At 43.9% G+C, this 15492-nt stretch overlaps 1 protein-coding gene across 5 annotated transcripts in view; it reads right to left on the bottom strand.

Annotated features, from left to right (window-relative positions):
* The window catches only part of LOC308177285 (ubiquitin carboxyl-terminal hydrolase 12-like), a 30870-nt gene extending 19884 nt beyond the window's left edge, over positions 1-10986 (bottom strand). For 2 of the 5 annotated variants that reach the window (XM_080554246.1, XM_080554248.1), the window contains exon 1: positions 10827-10986. In XM_080554246.1, coding sequence (XP_080410372.1) covers positions 10827-10874 — 48 coding nt within the window. In that variant the 5' untranslated portion in view covers positions 10875-10986. Of the gene's footprint in view, positions 1-8528; positions 10734-10826 lie in introns of those variants that run through there. The other 3 variants (XM_080554249.1, XM_080554250.1, XM_080554247.1) reach the window with 3 other exon arrangements.
* Positions 10987-15492: the final 4506 nt, after the last annotated feature.

The following is a 15492-nucleotide window of genomic DNA, read 5'->3' as shown; positions in this document are numbered from 1 at the left end:
GCTGTAGTTAGATCTCCCACATAAGATTTACTGGAATTACATACATCAAAAAAGACAGAAAACAAGGAAGATTCAAATTTTGGTACTATAAAAACCACACCAAAACATAGGTGCTGACAGATTTACAAGCCAGGCTCTTTGCAAGCAGCAATTACACAGGACATTTCTGAGGCGTCACTGCCAGTTCAGGCAGCTCCTCTCCTGTTTCCCTACACCCATTCCCTGCTCCCAACTACTTTTTTCTTTCTCCCTCCGCTATGTGTGTCCTCCAAAAAAAAAAAATGAAAAAAATAGTAATAAAAAAACCCTAGACCTAAGATTTTTATCTATCGTTACCTCTGCCCTTTTTCCCCCCACCTCCAAATGTTTACTTCTATCTACTGCCCCAAAATTGTAACTTCAATAAGTTAGCTATAGGAGTAGATGAAAAATTAAGGTTTCTGTAGTAAATTAAATGCCTAATTTAAAGTTACTCAGTTGCAGAAACTAAATTAACCCAACATTTAGTCAGAATGTTTCCGAAGGCTCTTGTCAGATGGCATTTAAAGTTAGCATACCAAAATCATGTAAACCAAAAGAAGATTCAGACTAATTGTGCGGGGAATCAAAATCACAAACTACTCACACGGAGTTCTGAAGTTGTCGATTCACAGATTAAATAATACATAACATACTGAAGAGGCTCTGGAAAATGTACGTGCCTATCACAGCATGATTAAATTACTCCACTGCAAGCTGCACAGTGATTAGAGCGATGCAGCACGGGAGTGAGCTCCAAGAAGACCTAAGCTCCACGAGGCAACAAATATGTAGGGAAAAACACTTCCCAGTGACAACACCAATGGGCCTCGGGCATGTTTCAGGATGGAAACACATGATATTTGTGAGTAAGGCACATAGCTGCAGTCCAAGTTCAGCTCCTCGCAATCTGCGATCCTTGCAACTGAATTTGCAAGCAGCACGTTAACCAGCTGGGGACTTGAGCCGTGCCTTGCTGTAATGGAGCCTGAGGAGCAGCGTCACCTTCGGACTGAAAGGTGTTATGCACAGCTTCCCACCCTGCTACAGTATTTTTCCATCTTGATAAATACCCCTGCCAACAAACACCTAGTCGTAAGAAACAATGCACACTTGGGAATTTTGGAAACAAAAATCCCATTTCTCGTCTAGAAATAAAATTAACCAAAGTGGCAAGCATCCAAGTGAGAGACTTGCTATTCGGTTATTTGAAGAATCAAAGAGATGTAATTCTGCTGGCATGCCACAAAGAAACCCTTCTGCATCTTACAGCTTTGATTTTTCTTATTGTTTTACATGCATTCAATACTGTTTTGCTAAACTATGACACATTGTGGGAGCAATAAAAACGTCAAGAAAAAAATCACTAATAGACACCAACAGGGTTTTCTTGGCATATGAAAGCTAAGCAAGCACTGTACAATAAAATGCAGCTAAATGCACAAGTTTAACGCATGAGATCAGAATTGACTTCTCAATGCCAGCACAAGACAAACACATCCTACAAAAACCTCAAAAGAACATCCCTGGGACTTCTGGGAGGCCAGTGAAACGCTCTCAAGGAACTGCTGCTCTGGTTTGGGCAGAGATAAAACTTTTTGTACGCAGTAGTTCTGAGAGAACACAGAAACACAAATTTGTAGTCAACACAATCACCCAAAAAAAAGCCATCCCCCTAGTCTAACTGAAGTGGTAATACTGATCTACTCCTGTAACCAGACTCAGCGATGCGAATTCAACACTCCCATAGCGGTGGGAGAGGTGACGACTGCAGTTTCAGCAACCTGAAGTCAGGACTTGTAATTTTCTAGAAATTACCGTGCCTTAAAATGATGTCTCAGAGGTTGGCCGCACTTTGCCAGACCTCCCCTATGCTGTTCACACCACCGCGGGCACAAGTGGCTGAGCCTAGAGAAGGAGCGAGCTCAGTTCACTGGGTTTGCACAGGTTGGCACTAACAGCGAAAGGGAAAGCTGCTTGGCCCCTCTGAGCTATCAGCATAATAAATACTGCCAACAGCAGCCAAGGAAACCCCAGCAGCGTACAGACAACAAAACATTTTCTCCTATAGCTGCAGTCATTTTACTTTGTGGATACTGAATCTTAGAAGAGGGAACTTTCCAAGAATAATTGCGCTCGCTGATTTCCATCAGAAAATATGAGGAATACCCATTTAAAAAGAAAAAAGTCCCATATGCTGACATTTTATGAACCAAACAAAGCACAGGGAATTGTTAATACTCAAGTTTTTCCCCAATTTTCATACCAGCTTGGTGAGGACAGCACACCAACATTAGATATGCGTGACATACAGGGAAGGTAGGATTGAGTACAACTCTTGTTTACCCCAAAAGCACAAACACCTCTCTAAGGCAGGTTTTGTTGAGTTTGGCAAAGCAAAAAGGGATGTGAAAAGACTAGTTTCAAAACCCCTTACCTGAGGTAGCTAGCTAGGCAAGTCATCACAAAGGAAGTGATCCTACAGCATAGCTGAAATTTTAACTGCATAATCCCTCAAAACCAGAAGAGAGATCTATGAAGTCTTCCAACTTGGAAACTGAATCGTTTTTGCTCAGTAGAGCAACCTTAAAGTTTTATATCCAGTCTGATGCACCACGCAAGTGAAAAAACACTGACAGACTTCTCTTCTACCCGCCATACACAGGTAGCTTTAGGGCAGAAACAGTTACGAGGCCCAGAGCTGAGGAGCTCTTCTGAGGTCACGGATGAGCAGCAGAACAGCTGGGAGCGACTGAATACAGCACAGAACTGAACCGCGGTCAGCAGATGGCAAAATCCACACGTCCAGCATCCTCACGGTTCCTACTTCAACTTACTACTTCTCTTCCCTCTTAGCACTGCTTTCTTTTTAAAAACTAAAATTCACGCAAGTCCTGCTCCTCTGCAAAACTCAGCTGCAAACAAATGGATTATTATAGAACAAGCAACATTACAAGTCAAATTTCTTATCCCGAATTAACAACTTTCACAGTTTGAAGAATTCACACTTCAGTTTATAAGTATCTGCTTCTTGCAGCCATGAAGATAACTGTACAGATGTGGGAATGGTTACAAAAGCAGTGCCATACTATCTCGATAAGCTTGCAAGCAGACCTCCTGAGCACGAAGCAGCTGCTGCCATAGCTTCTGCAAGAAAAGGATCAGAATTAGCACAACCCCGGGTCAGTATCCTTGCTGTTATTCAGAACTCTTGTCAAAAATAATCAGGTCAACGCCACACTGCTGCTTGGGCAAACAGCGAGCAGAGTGGCACTGAAGCTGTGAAATGAAGTAGGAAAAAACACACCAAGCAGATGAAGGGAAAGGGCTATGAGCAGGAAGATCCCACTGCCCCCTCTGCAATACCCTGTGGGTTTGGTGGGGGGAGGCAGAGTAGTTTATGGGATTTCTTGTTGCCAGCTGAATTGCTCTCAAGGACTAAGCACCCAAGGAGGGCTCAGGCAGCTGTCCTGCACATTTTGGAGGATGCCGGATTCACATCTGCTTTGAGGGAAGGGTGGAATGTCTTACATTAGCACAACTCACTGGCTATCTGGAACTGGGTCCATTTCCTAATTGTGGAGATGGCAAACTTACCGAATAGGTTGGAAGAGAGAAGTACAATAAGAAAAAAAGAAGAAACTATGGTGAAAGAAGAAAGAATAACTGAAGGCACAAAAAAAAAAAAACATGTTGAAATACTCACTGAAGGCGGCTACCGTACAAGCAGCATTTCTGACATGCTCTGCATTATGCAGCATTCTTGAAATTACACAGGAAAACCCATGTACCAGCAGATTGTCGATGGATTTATAAGTAGCTTCATTACTAGCTCAACACAAAGGGACAAAATACTAAATACTTTGTCTGCCTTCTTAGAAGGACACAGAAATTTACAGATACCTAAACAGGCAATGCACTTGCCAAACAACTACTGGTAGTGTTTTTTTAAATGCTAGCAAAGATGACGCAGTTGCTTACAGTACAATACAAGAAAGTAAACAGAACCGTGAAGCTCTTCTCATATTTTCAGAAAAATGCAACCAAGAACTTACAGTTTGTTACTTCTTTTAACATTAATGAACTTGTTAAAATCTATGAGAAATCCAAGTAGATCATTGCTGAGCTTATTTAGGGGTGCTCCATCCTTTTAAATGCTTCATTTACAGTTTATTTGAAGTTGGCAGGAGATTTTCAGAAGAGTAACTCCTAAAGCCATCAGTACACACATTACTGCTCTCAGAGTTCCCGAAAAAAATCCTATCTGTACGTTGCATGATGTTTAAACTGCAGTTTCCTATGCCTGCACGTATCCTTCAACTGCTCTGCTAGCTAAAATATACCCAAGACCAATCTCATCACCAGATTACTTTTAACAAGCTAGAGAGAATCAGTTAATTTAAAACTCTCCATGCCCAACTCCACACAGCCCATGGAAATCTGAAGTTGCAGACTCTCTTCTAAGATAAATTACTTGCTATGTATGTATATTTAAGCTCAGTGCAAAACATTGGTTTCGACGTTGTATGCTTTTTATGCAAACCTTTTATCCTTTTCCCATTGCAATTAATATCATTCAGTGCAAATGACATAATTTGCAGCTTAGTTTATGCCTAGAATTCCATTACAGCTGCACATTCAGAAGCTGCAGAGCACGGCTGGTATAGCAGCCTGTTGAAACAAAAACGCCTTCAGATGTACCAGCTTGGGCTCAGCACCACACGAACGCAGCTTCTGGATTGGAACCAGCTGATTCCCACTCAGCGCACAGCGTGCACCTGCCTGCAGAAGACACTTCCCTTCAGGAAAGGCAAAAAAAGAGGAAGGGATCCATGAGAGACTTCAGTATCCAGAACTGATCTGGTGCACTAGTCTTGCTGAAGCCACTAATTACTCATTTGACCCTTTCTTTTTAAGGAATTAGAGCAGGAAAAGATGTGGCATTTGAAAAAAAAGCCAGGAAGCGGCTTTTAAGTTGGGCAGAAAGGCTCCAAGGGGCACCACCACACAGCCCTCAAGATGACAAAAGCTCATTAAATGAGCTGCATGACTAACGAGTGAACAAACAAAAAGCAAAAGGAAAAACGAAGAAGGCAGCCAGGCCAGCACTACTCAGAACGTTTCAGGGAAAAAATCCTCGTGCAGCAATGCCTTTCGTACTCTGCCTGAATCTCCTTTGCTACGTTCGCTGTCATAATAGTTCCAGTTTCCGGACTATTAAAATCACTGTGTGGGAGAGCGGAGGGGGAAGCAAACCTGGGGCTGTATTTCTGAAACACTTGATAAAACGTAGAGCCATGATTTTCTAAACGCAGAATTAGATGCTACTTCCCCTTCTTCTGAAACATCATTGTTGTGTGTAGCACTGAAGCGAGACAAAGAGATCTGTCAGCTCAGCTACCTCACGCTATGACTTCAGTTTTGAAATGACCCCTTTCACGCAGCCAGGAAGGCTCACGTCCTCAGCACAGCAAATTGCGGTAAATTGAACTTTGGATTCCAGCACTTAGCATGCTCATGCAGGCAAAAAAGCTGATAATCTTGAAAGGAGCAGGTACGAGAGTGCCGCAGACTTCCCAAACTCCACGCTTTTAAATGTTACCGAATTTTCTGAGTCTGCACAAAGTGCGCGCAGGGAAGGTTGGCTCTGGAAGGAGTAAAAAGGGAGTAAAGCTTACGGAGCACGCCAGCGTTATGGAGACCGACGGGAAATTACAAAATGCTGTGTTTCAAAACAGATTTACTACTACCAAGTGTTTCAAGCCTTAAGTACAGTTTTAATTAAAGTATTTTTAAGTAAATTAAACCAGAGTGCTTTGTAAATTGTTTCATATAGAAGTTTATGTAATTAGGAGCTGGTCTTGCGAGGTCCGCAGGATCTGTGCCTCACTTACTGAGGTACAGCAAGTCATACGCACTTGCGAAATTCCATAATTTCATGCTCTTTAAAATTAGACAGCAAAGCCAGGCTCCAGTTAAAAGAGCACACGGGAAGGATGCCGATTAGGGTTCGGAAGTCAGGACTCCAAGCAATAGTTTCTGTACCTTTGTAACGCGGTACTGTAAGCAATTCATTTCTCCCTCCTTAGCCACTGACTCCAAGCTTACCTAAGTGCTCACAGGCAGCTCCATGAGGTTCCTCCTCAGTTGACTCAGTAACACATTTAAGAGCAGATGCCTTGCCATGACAGCTCTCAGGTATTTGAGGGCCTTTTGGCCCTCTATAGGAACACACACAGGCCCACAGGTGCACTCAAAGCCTGGTCCTCACCAGCATCGCTCTTTTGTGAGTTGCCAATGAGATTTTAGCGTGATCTTCACACATCAAACAATATTGGAAGAAGTGAGGACGTGGGTGCTGACAGAAGGCTAGGCTTAACCTTACAGATTTCTGAGCAGGTTGTAACTTCAGGCACTATGCATGTACAGGTTAAACAGGCACTGATGCATTGTAGCTGAAGGAAACAAGGAGACCAGCAGAAGGGCACAAACCTCGGGATAACAGCACAACATACAGACACAAGGCCCACTAGTGGGTCTGAAGGTGTGTATATTCACAGCACTGCAGGAGGCATCACTGCAGGATAATCCACTAGGAAAGGAGCTAAGAAGATAAAGTACCAGAAACAAAACACGATGACCTACAGTGCAGCCCTTTACTTTGGCAACAAGTCCAGGAAGCTTCTGAACTGACATCTGTAAGAGCAGATGCTGAAAGCCGTACACTTTCTAACGTACAAGCCAGTAAGCGATGTGTGTGTATACACACACAGGTACTCACAGTCTTCAAAACATCTCTTCTGAACCCTGATTAAAGAACAAAACAAGCAACATTCTACAAAGCATCTCTTGAACAATCTTCACTCTGCTATTTTAATACCTTTTCCCCAGTATTCATACCTCATTTTAAAAAGTGCAATAGCTCCTCTAGTACCCATCCTCTCGTGTAATTAATACCTGGTTTCAGTGAACCACACACTGCCCCCAGGGTTCTCAGTACTCCATGGCACAACTGTGATCTCTCACTTTCCCAGAGATAGTAAAGACATTAAACCTTAAAGTTTATAAACAATCTGAGATCACAACAGACACCAGGACAGCAGAAAGACTTACCTATGTGGTAGCTCAGGACTCCTGCACAAAATCCTAAAAAGCCTTCAGAAGAAAGCAGCACGCTGTCCACCTGTTGGGCTGTTAGATGCAGGCCCTCTGCCTGCCAGGCACAGGCTCACATCTCCACGCTGCTACAAGTCCAGGATCTGGAGAACACATCAATGACCACCCCCCGCACACCCAGCCTTAAACTAGAGCACAAGCAGAAAAACCAGCGTGACCTACAAACTAGTTTTCAAAGGGTTACACACACTTTTTCCTTCCCTACTATAAAGCAGGGCATTCTCAACCTGTGCATTAAGTACACAGATGAGTAGTTGTTTCCTTTAACTTAACAAATCAAGAAGCAGAGCACTGCTGGAAACAGAAGTCTGCTGAGCTAGCTTGGCTTCTGTCCTCCCTTCTTTCCAGTTCCTCAGTGACACCTTCCCAGCCATAAATGCCATTTCTCTGTTAAAGCTAAAACAAACTTCTAAAAATATAGGTGAAACAGCAGGAAGGCACACAGTATACATCAAGGACGTGAAAGCCCTGCTTGAACTGAATAATGTGAATTATTCAGGTGGCAAATGGAAATGTATTGCTTACAAATGAATCAGTCATCCCTTCTCTAGTGCTGAAGTTAATAATTATATCCTCGCTGCACTGATTCAGAGGAGTAGAGCAGAACTACCACCAATTTGTATACTGGATTTGAGTTCTTCATAAGGCACGTCTTGCTGGTTTAGCAAACAATCAGACATGAATCTAGGGGAAGTGTCCCTAATTAGCCTACCAAGAAACACCAATATTTCTGTTAATAGCTTACTGAAGACTTTTCACAAAGTCTGCAGAGGAAAAGATCAGATCTCTGTGCTTCTTACTTTGCTCCATACTAGCGTTCTGATTTGCTTATACAGACGAAAGAAAAAAGAAAAAAAAAAGGTTATTGTCAATGCCACAAAAGACCCTGACTGGTAAGCTCAGTTCTACAGCTGACTGTCACAGCCCTGGAGCACAGCAGGCGCATTCTGGATCAGATGACACAGTCAGACCCATGGCAATTCAGCCCTCCTTCCTCTCGTAGTCAAGAGAGGATTCACATCTGTCCATGACCGCACATACACCACAGAACTAGAAACATACCAGTTTAAATATACTTTTGAAACAGGAGCTATGCGTTTTTCATGAAGCAGAAGGTAAGAGGATAAAAAAAAAAGGTCTCAAAAGTCTCAACAGTTTCTGTTGAGTCTTTCTGTTTCATTCTGCCACTTAATTTTGCTGTGACTTACAAAAAGAAAATGAAAATCCTAGAGTCCGTGACAAAGACAAAGGCCAGGTAATAAAAATTAAGACAAAAGGACAGAGCAGAGAACCAGAGCTCTAGTTGGTAGCTCTTGGCTATGGATGTGCCTTGCCATATGGTGTCGGCATCCTTACCAAGCGATGAATCACTCTCAAGTTACCACGTATTTTCCTGTGAGCTCCAATCTTCCCAACGCCGTACTTGCCACACGAATATTATGCAACTGCTGAAAGAGGGACGGTGCTCACACACCGGGAACGCTACGATCAGAAGGCACAGGAGAGGTGATCCACACTACAAAAACCTGGGAGTTATTTTAAGGAGGGGGGATTGAACTCAAGTTACAAACGTACTACTGCCTGCTAATGAGTTTGGGCACGGAATTCAGTTTTTAAAGAGAGATTGCAGAATACCGGAGTGTCTGAAATGGTAAGTCAGAACACCAGCCCTTACAGTACTGACTGAGGTCTGAGAACGACACAAACGTGTGTTTCAGCTTTCTAGCCCAAAGCACAGATGATGATGTCCCTGCCTATGGCATGGGGTTGGAACTAGACGATCTTTGAGGTCCCTTCCAACCTGAACAGTTCTATGACGAGAACTGTTGGTAAAAACTGCATGTTTTACTAGAAGCATGTCAAGTACTGTTCGGACAGCACAGATTAGCATAATTCTTGAGAAAGTAGTTTCCTAAAGGGACTGTGTTAAAGTAACTGAATGGTTTTACAAAGAAGGCTTACATTTTTTGCGTTCACGTTGTGACAAGGCAAATGGTACTGGACATTGAAGTAAACGCAAATAAAGCAATTCATTTTTTAAAACGTAGCACCCAGAACTTTACATTTTACATGCTAGCTGAAGAAAAGATAGAGCGGCATTTCAAGGAAGTTTATCCAAGCCACATAGGCAGGTAGAACACTTATGATGAAAAAATCCATAACATCTGACAAAATGCTTATATCACAAAGTTGCAATATTGGGGTTACAACCCCAAAGCTGCAACAGGATGAAAACATAATTGCTAGACATCTTCTCTTGAAAATAAATATTACTTCAGAACAGACATTAATAGGCTACAAGTATCTGCTTAGCTTTCATCTAGTGTCCCAACCAAAATTAGGGTAAGCACGGGTGCAAAAATGAATCCCAGACTGAATATGTATAGACAAAGTCTCTAAAAACAAATCACAAACACATGAATGACTATAGTCAGGTTTGGCTGCATAGTCATAGGAAAATGCACTGCCTTACGTTTACCCTCTTAATCTGAGGCTCAGTCAGCTGATCTCAGGAATGCATCCAAAATATTGTATGGGACTGAGTCAATCGCCTGCCTCTGGGGTACGGAACTCCGCAACGAAGGCGTGATTCAGCCACCTCTCATGACCTTAATTTCACCTGTGTTTCTGATGGGCAATTAGAAGTACAAGTTGCTTTGGGGAAAAAAAAGGAAATTAGTGAAATGAGCAAAGTATGAAGTTCTGGGTGATCTTCTGCAGTATTTAAATTGATTTTTTAAATCAGATACTCATTGCCTTAATTAAAAAAAAAAATAAGTAAAACTCGTTACAAGTATTACTATGACTCTCCAAACACCAAGCTTTGTAAAACAACACTACAGTTCAGTTCATATGGATCTTAGGTTAATCAAAACTGGCGTCAGTACCCACATGGAAAGGCAACGGAAAACCCTTATGCTCTTTGTACAGGTCAGAAGTAGCAGAAGTTACAGCGTTTCTGAGGATGCAGCCCATGCCTGCTTTGCTACTGTTTCAAACAAGATCTAAAACTGAAGTTTGACCAGTTGGAGTAATGGAGATGGGGGGCACAGAGCCACTAAAACCCATGTCCTCAGCCTGATCTAATGTTGGATTTTGGCAATTCAGACCCCCTACGCCAGCCGGTACTGCTCAAACTCCCCGCACTAGGGATAAACACAATGTGTTTAGACGGCATATCCCTAGTGAGATATGATATTACACTACGAGCCACCTGTGCTTTAGAGCCAGACAAGCCACTTGCTGGCCTCTGTTTACAAAGTAGCCTCATTAAAAACTCTGCATAACCACGCAGTTAGCAGCCTGCCTGTCGCTGGGTGCTTTTAGCAGCACGCACCATGCCCTGCTCCACACTTTCACCCAAAACGATCACAAACCTTTCACGATAACCTTAAACGGCAAAGTTACCACAAAAAAAAGCGACGGCCGAGCTGGAGGGGAGGAGAATCCCGGCCCCCTCAGCTGCAGGCACCCCCTGAGGGCACCCCGGTCCCAGCACCTGAGGCCTCCCCCACACCGGGGGCTCCCCCTTTTCTCCCTCCCCAGCCGGGCTTCGCCACCCCGCAGCCTCGGGAGCCGCGGCCCGGAGCCCCGTGTCCCCACGGAGCCGCGGCCCGGGCGGGCCCACCCACCATGGTACAGATGGAGGCGAGTCTCCGGACCGTCATCAGCGCCTCCATCCGCCCGCCGCCGCCGCCATGTTGCGCCGCCGCCCGACTGACAGCGGCAGCCGGGCCGCGGGTGGCGCAGCCGCCAAATGGGGCCGCCGGTGCGGCGCCCAAGCGGAGCCGGCTGCGCGCCGCCGCGCCCGCCCGCGGGTTCCGCCTCGCCCCGCGTTCCGCCCCGCTGCCTTTTCAGCTTGGGAAAGAGCCCCCAAAATGAAGGCCAGCCGTCAGCGAGCTGCCGAGGCCACCCCTGAGCCACGTCCCTAAGTGCCACGTCCCTAAGTGCCACGTCCACACGTCTCTGAAACATCTCCGGGGATGGGGGACTCCGCTACCTCCCCGGGCAGGCCCTTTTAACAGCCCTCTCTGTGAGGAAAGTCTTTCTCATACCCAACCGAAACCTCGCCTGGTGCAACCTGAGGCCGTTGCCTCACGTCCTATTGCTTGTCACCTTAGGGGAGACCTTGTTGCTCTCTACAGCTACCTGAAAGGAAGGTGTGGGGAACTGGGGGTCAGCCTCTTCTCACAGGTAACTAGTGATAGGACTAGAGGGAATGGCCTCAAGTTGCCCCTGGGGAGGTTCAGGTTGGAAATGAGGAGATGTTTCTCCTTAGAAAGAGCCATCAGGCATTGGGATGGGTTGCCCAGGGAGGTGGTGGAGTCACTGTCCCTGGGGGTGTTCAAGGAAAGGTTGGACGTGGTACTTGGGGACATGGCTTAGTGGTGACATTGGTGGTAGGGGCATGGTTGGACCAGATGATCTTGGAGAGCTTTTCCAACCCTAATGGTTCTGTGATTCTATGATTCTATGAAAAGAGACCGTCACCCTCCTGCCACTACCTTCTGTCAGGCAGTTGTAGAGAGCAATAAGGTCTCCCCTCAGCCTCCTCTGCTCCAGGCTAAACACCTCCAGTTCCCTCAGCAGCTCTTCATACGTCTTGTTTTCTAGTCCCTTCAGCAGCTGCGTTGCTCTTTGCTGAGCACATTCCAGCAATTCAGTGCCCTTCTTGTGGTGAGGGGCCCAAAACTGAAGCAGAAGAATCACAGAATCATGATATCAAAAGGCCAAGCCGGAGTTACATCCCCACAATGGTGCAATGGCTGGAGCTGGGGTACATCACCATGCTCCCAGTGAGGAAGGCAATGGACACTGGGGCACTGAATAGTCCCAAAGGATCATCTGGAACTCATCTTCTCCCAAGAATGTCTTCAGCAGTCGTCAGCACCCACAGGCAGGTTTATATGGAGCCATCCAGCGTGATGAGGGAGATGGCCATTGTTTCTGCACCAAGTAATTGTTTGCTGCTCTGCACCATGCATCCCCGTCTCAGCAAAATCACAAAAAGGAGCCTTTCAGAGCACAGCGCTGTGTTAACAGTGTCTATTGTACACCCAGCAGGAAAGGAGTGAAAAATGCTGCCCAGTCACTACGTAGCACTTCACACACTGCATACCAAAAGCAAATACCTATCAGAGGAAAAAATCCCTTGTGGAGACAGATGGGTGGAAGCGTTTGTTGTCCCAACGATGACGATGTACAGAATTCTCTGTGTTGAACCTGGAAGAAACCTGACTAATATTTCGGGTGGCCTATAAATTAAGTGCTGTTGAAAAGCGCTGGTGAAGATCATAGGAAGCCCTGAGCTTACGTTGCGCATGAAACACACCGTGAGCAGGACCGTTTCCACATGCCACCCCTTGCTTCAGCTTTGACCTTGTGGGAATATCTGTGGGGAAGAGCTGGTTCAGTTTCCAAAGCACAAACTATTTTATGAGGCCAAGATGTTTCCATTCTATTTGAGTTGCTCGCCTGCAGCGATGTTCTCTTATACACGCTGTACTTCCCACGTCATCTACTATAGGATCTCAGGGGAGAGTGTTCCACAACCTAAAAAAATATCCTTAAAAATACACTAAAAGTGAAAAAAGACACGTGCAACTTACAGGGTTTCCATGAACAGCAATGCAACAGAATTAGGGACAGGAAATACAGAAATAGTGGAATCTGTACAGCATTTAACCAGATTTAACTGTAGATTTAAATGATCACCTCCCTTACATCCCAAAATAGAACCAAATATGATTTATCACAGATGTCGTAATAGCATCTGAGGACACTTCCTTCCCCTCTAGCCTCAGGATCGGAACAGTTTATTGCTGGCTACAAATATGGTGCTAAAATGACAGTCTTGTCCCTAAACGACAACTTCTGAGGCTACTGCTGAACCACAATTGCCTAATTTTTGATGTTTTTACCTGTAATCAGGCCCAGCACAAGGTGCAATCCTGAACACATAGAGAAAGGCTTGCTCCCCATGCACATCACATTCAGCACTGTTTTGTCTTACCTGCCACAAAGGTGCTTTGTATTTGCCCCTCCAGGCTAGGAGGTACTGGGTTAATGGGAGCAAAAGGTGGTAAAAATGCTACTTTTGTTTAGTGCTGAAGCTCTGCAGTGTGAGAGCTGGCCTTTGGGCCTCACATTTGCAACAAAGACAGTCAGACAAAGCTGCAAATATCAGTTTGTGCTTGTTTAGAATACATTCAGGAGCAGGGGGTGTTTACAGGAGCAACCAACTATGAGTTTTATCCCAGCACCTGCAAAAGCAAGTGGCATTTCCCCAACTGCACACTTCACACATCTGCTCAGAAATGTGCCACGCTTCTCTAGCAGTGTTGCCATAATGTCGAAATACTGTGCAAAAGCATCAGAGAGACACTGGGGGTAAATGTAACCATTGCAAATAGACTTTTAGAAGAAAGATCACTTTTTTTTTTCTTTCTTTTTCTTTTTCTTTTTCTTTTTCTTTTTCTTTTTCTTTTTCTTTTTCTTTTTCTTTTTCTTTTTCTTTTTCTTTTTCTTTTTCTTTTTCTTTTTCTTTTTCTTTTTCTTTTTCTTTTTCTTTTTCTTTTTCTTTTTCTTTTTCTTTTTCTTTTTCTTTTTCTTTTTCTTTTTCTTTTTTTCTTCTAGGAAGAAGGGGAAAGAGTGAGAACAATCTCCTTCCTCCCAATATGCAGGGATCTTAGCAAGATGCTAAGCTTTGCACCAAGCAGCTAGCTCTGCTCATCTGTTTCTCCTTTTGTAAAATGTATGAGGAATAATTATATCCAGTTTTGAAAGCAATTTGACATCCTCGTATGAAAAGCACTATGGTAATGGCAAATATTTTTGTTTTTATTATGCTTCATCGCTGAAGATATGCACAAGTGCCAAGAACAATAAAAATAGAAAATCTTATAAAAATCATAGCCAAAAGTAACATAGACTAATAAATAAATCTTAAAAAAAATTGGTGTGGAAATAACGTAATCTGTGTGCAACATGCAAAGGCAGATATCTTTGCACGGAGCAACCTAACGAGTGGTTAGTAAAATCTCCAGAATCATCCAAATGTTTTCAAAATTGCTCTGAGTTTTGCAAACATTCTCCCTTTAATTTAAGCTATTGTTTTTCCAGAAGAATTTGAATTAAAAACATGTGCTTTTTTAGCTAAATATAAGCCCATTGTACACAAACAATGAAAATCTCTTTTAAAAACAATTCTTATTCTACATGCCAAGGGTTATACAATCTTAAATAGTGTGAATCCTTCTGCATGGTTTCACTCGGTGAAAAGACTATTCTGACAATCTAGAAAATGAAATAAAGATCAGATACAAAACCCTCTGGCTTTTACTACGTATCTTACTCAAATTCTTTCCAAATTAGAGCCCAAAATTTATCATTTTTGGTTAATAAGAAAAGGAGTTTGGGAATCTATTTAAAACTTTCTGGAGTGTATGTTGCCTATCAGAAACTATTACTCTGGACAGAGATTTCTGCGCACAGGGGATGCAAGCGTTGGTTAGAAGCACAAGAAGCCTGGGCTAGTGCATCAGAAAGTCAGATTGAACCCTATTAGCCAAAGAACTAGAAATCGATTGGTCTGCTTCCAAGATTCAGTCTAAAACTGCTTTCACATTTGTTTTAAGCAACCAGAAGCCATCACAGCTGCCAAAAGAAGCAGTCCAACATTTCCTCCAGCACTGGTCTTTCATTCCTGCCTCGACACATCTCCTCTCGGGTGTCAGCACCAGCATCCGTGTAAGCACATGGCAAGCAGCTTTTCCAGTCTCCTCCCGGCAGCTGCTCCAAGCCATGACCATTTCAGTTGCTCGGCTCCGCGCCCTCTCAGCCCCCAGTGTGGTTTTGAGATGCAGAGAATCGCACACAGTGCTGGAGGTGGGGATGCTCTGAGCTTTCATATCGGCAGCAAAAGCCACCCAACGTCTCATTCTCCATTCCCCTCCAACATTTTGCTGTTTTTTTTTTTTCTTCTGTTGCACACTGAGCTGATGATCTCAGAGAACAGCCGTTGATGACTCCAAGGTCTCCTTCCTAATTTATGGGTGCCAAGTCCAAGTTCAGCACCACTTAAGCATAGTTTATGTTATTTTTCTCTAGATGCATTGCTTTACATTTATCTAGACTAAAGCTCCTCTGCCAGCTTTCTCTGTGCTTGCTTTTGTGAGATCCTTCTGGAGTTCCTCAGCACTGACACAACCCAAAAGGACATTTACTTCTGTTCCTGTCAACGGTGTTGCCTCTCTTTTCAAGCAAGACAGCAGACCTGTATACTTCTAGGAATGTCTT

This window comes from Anser brachyrhynchus, assembly GCF_964034855.1.
Source record: "Anser brachyrhynchus genome assembly, chromosome: 13".
NCBI lineage: Eukaryota > Metazoa > Chordata > Aves > Anseriformes > Anatidae > Anser > Anser brachyrhynchus.
Note: the sequence above shows the minus strand (reverse complement) of the source record. Positions and strands in the feature narration are given on the sequence as shown.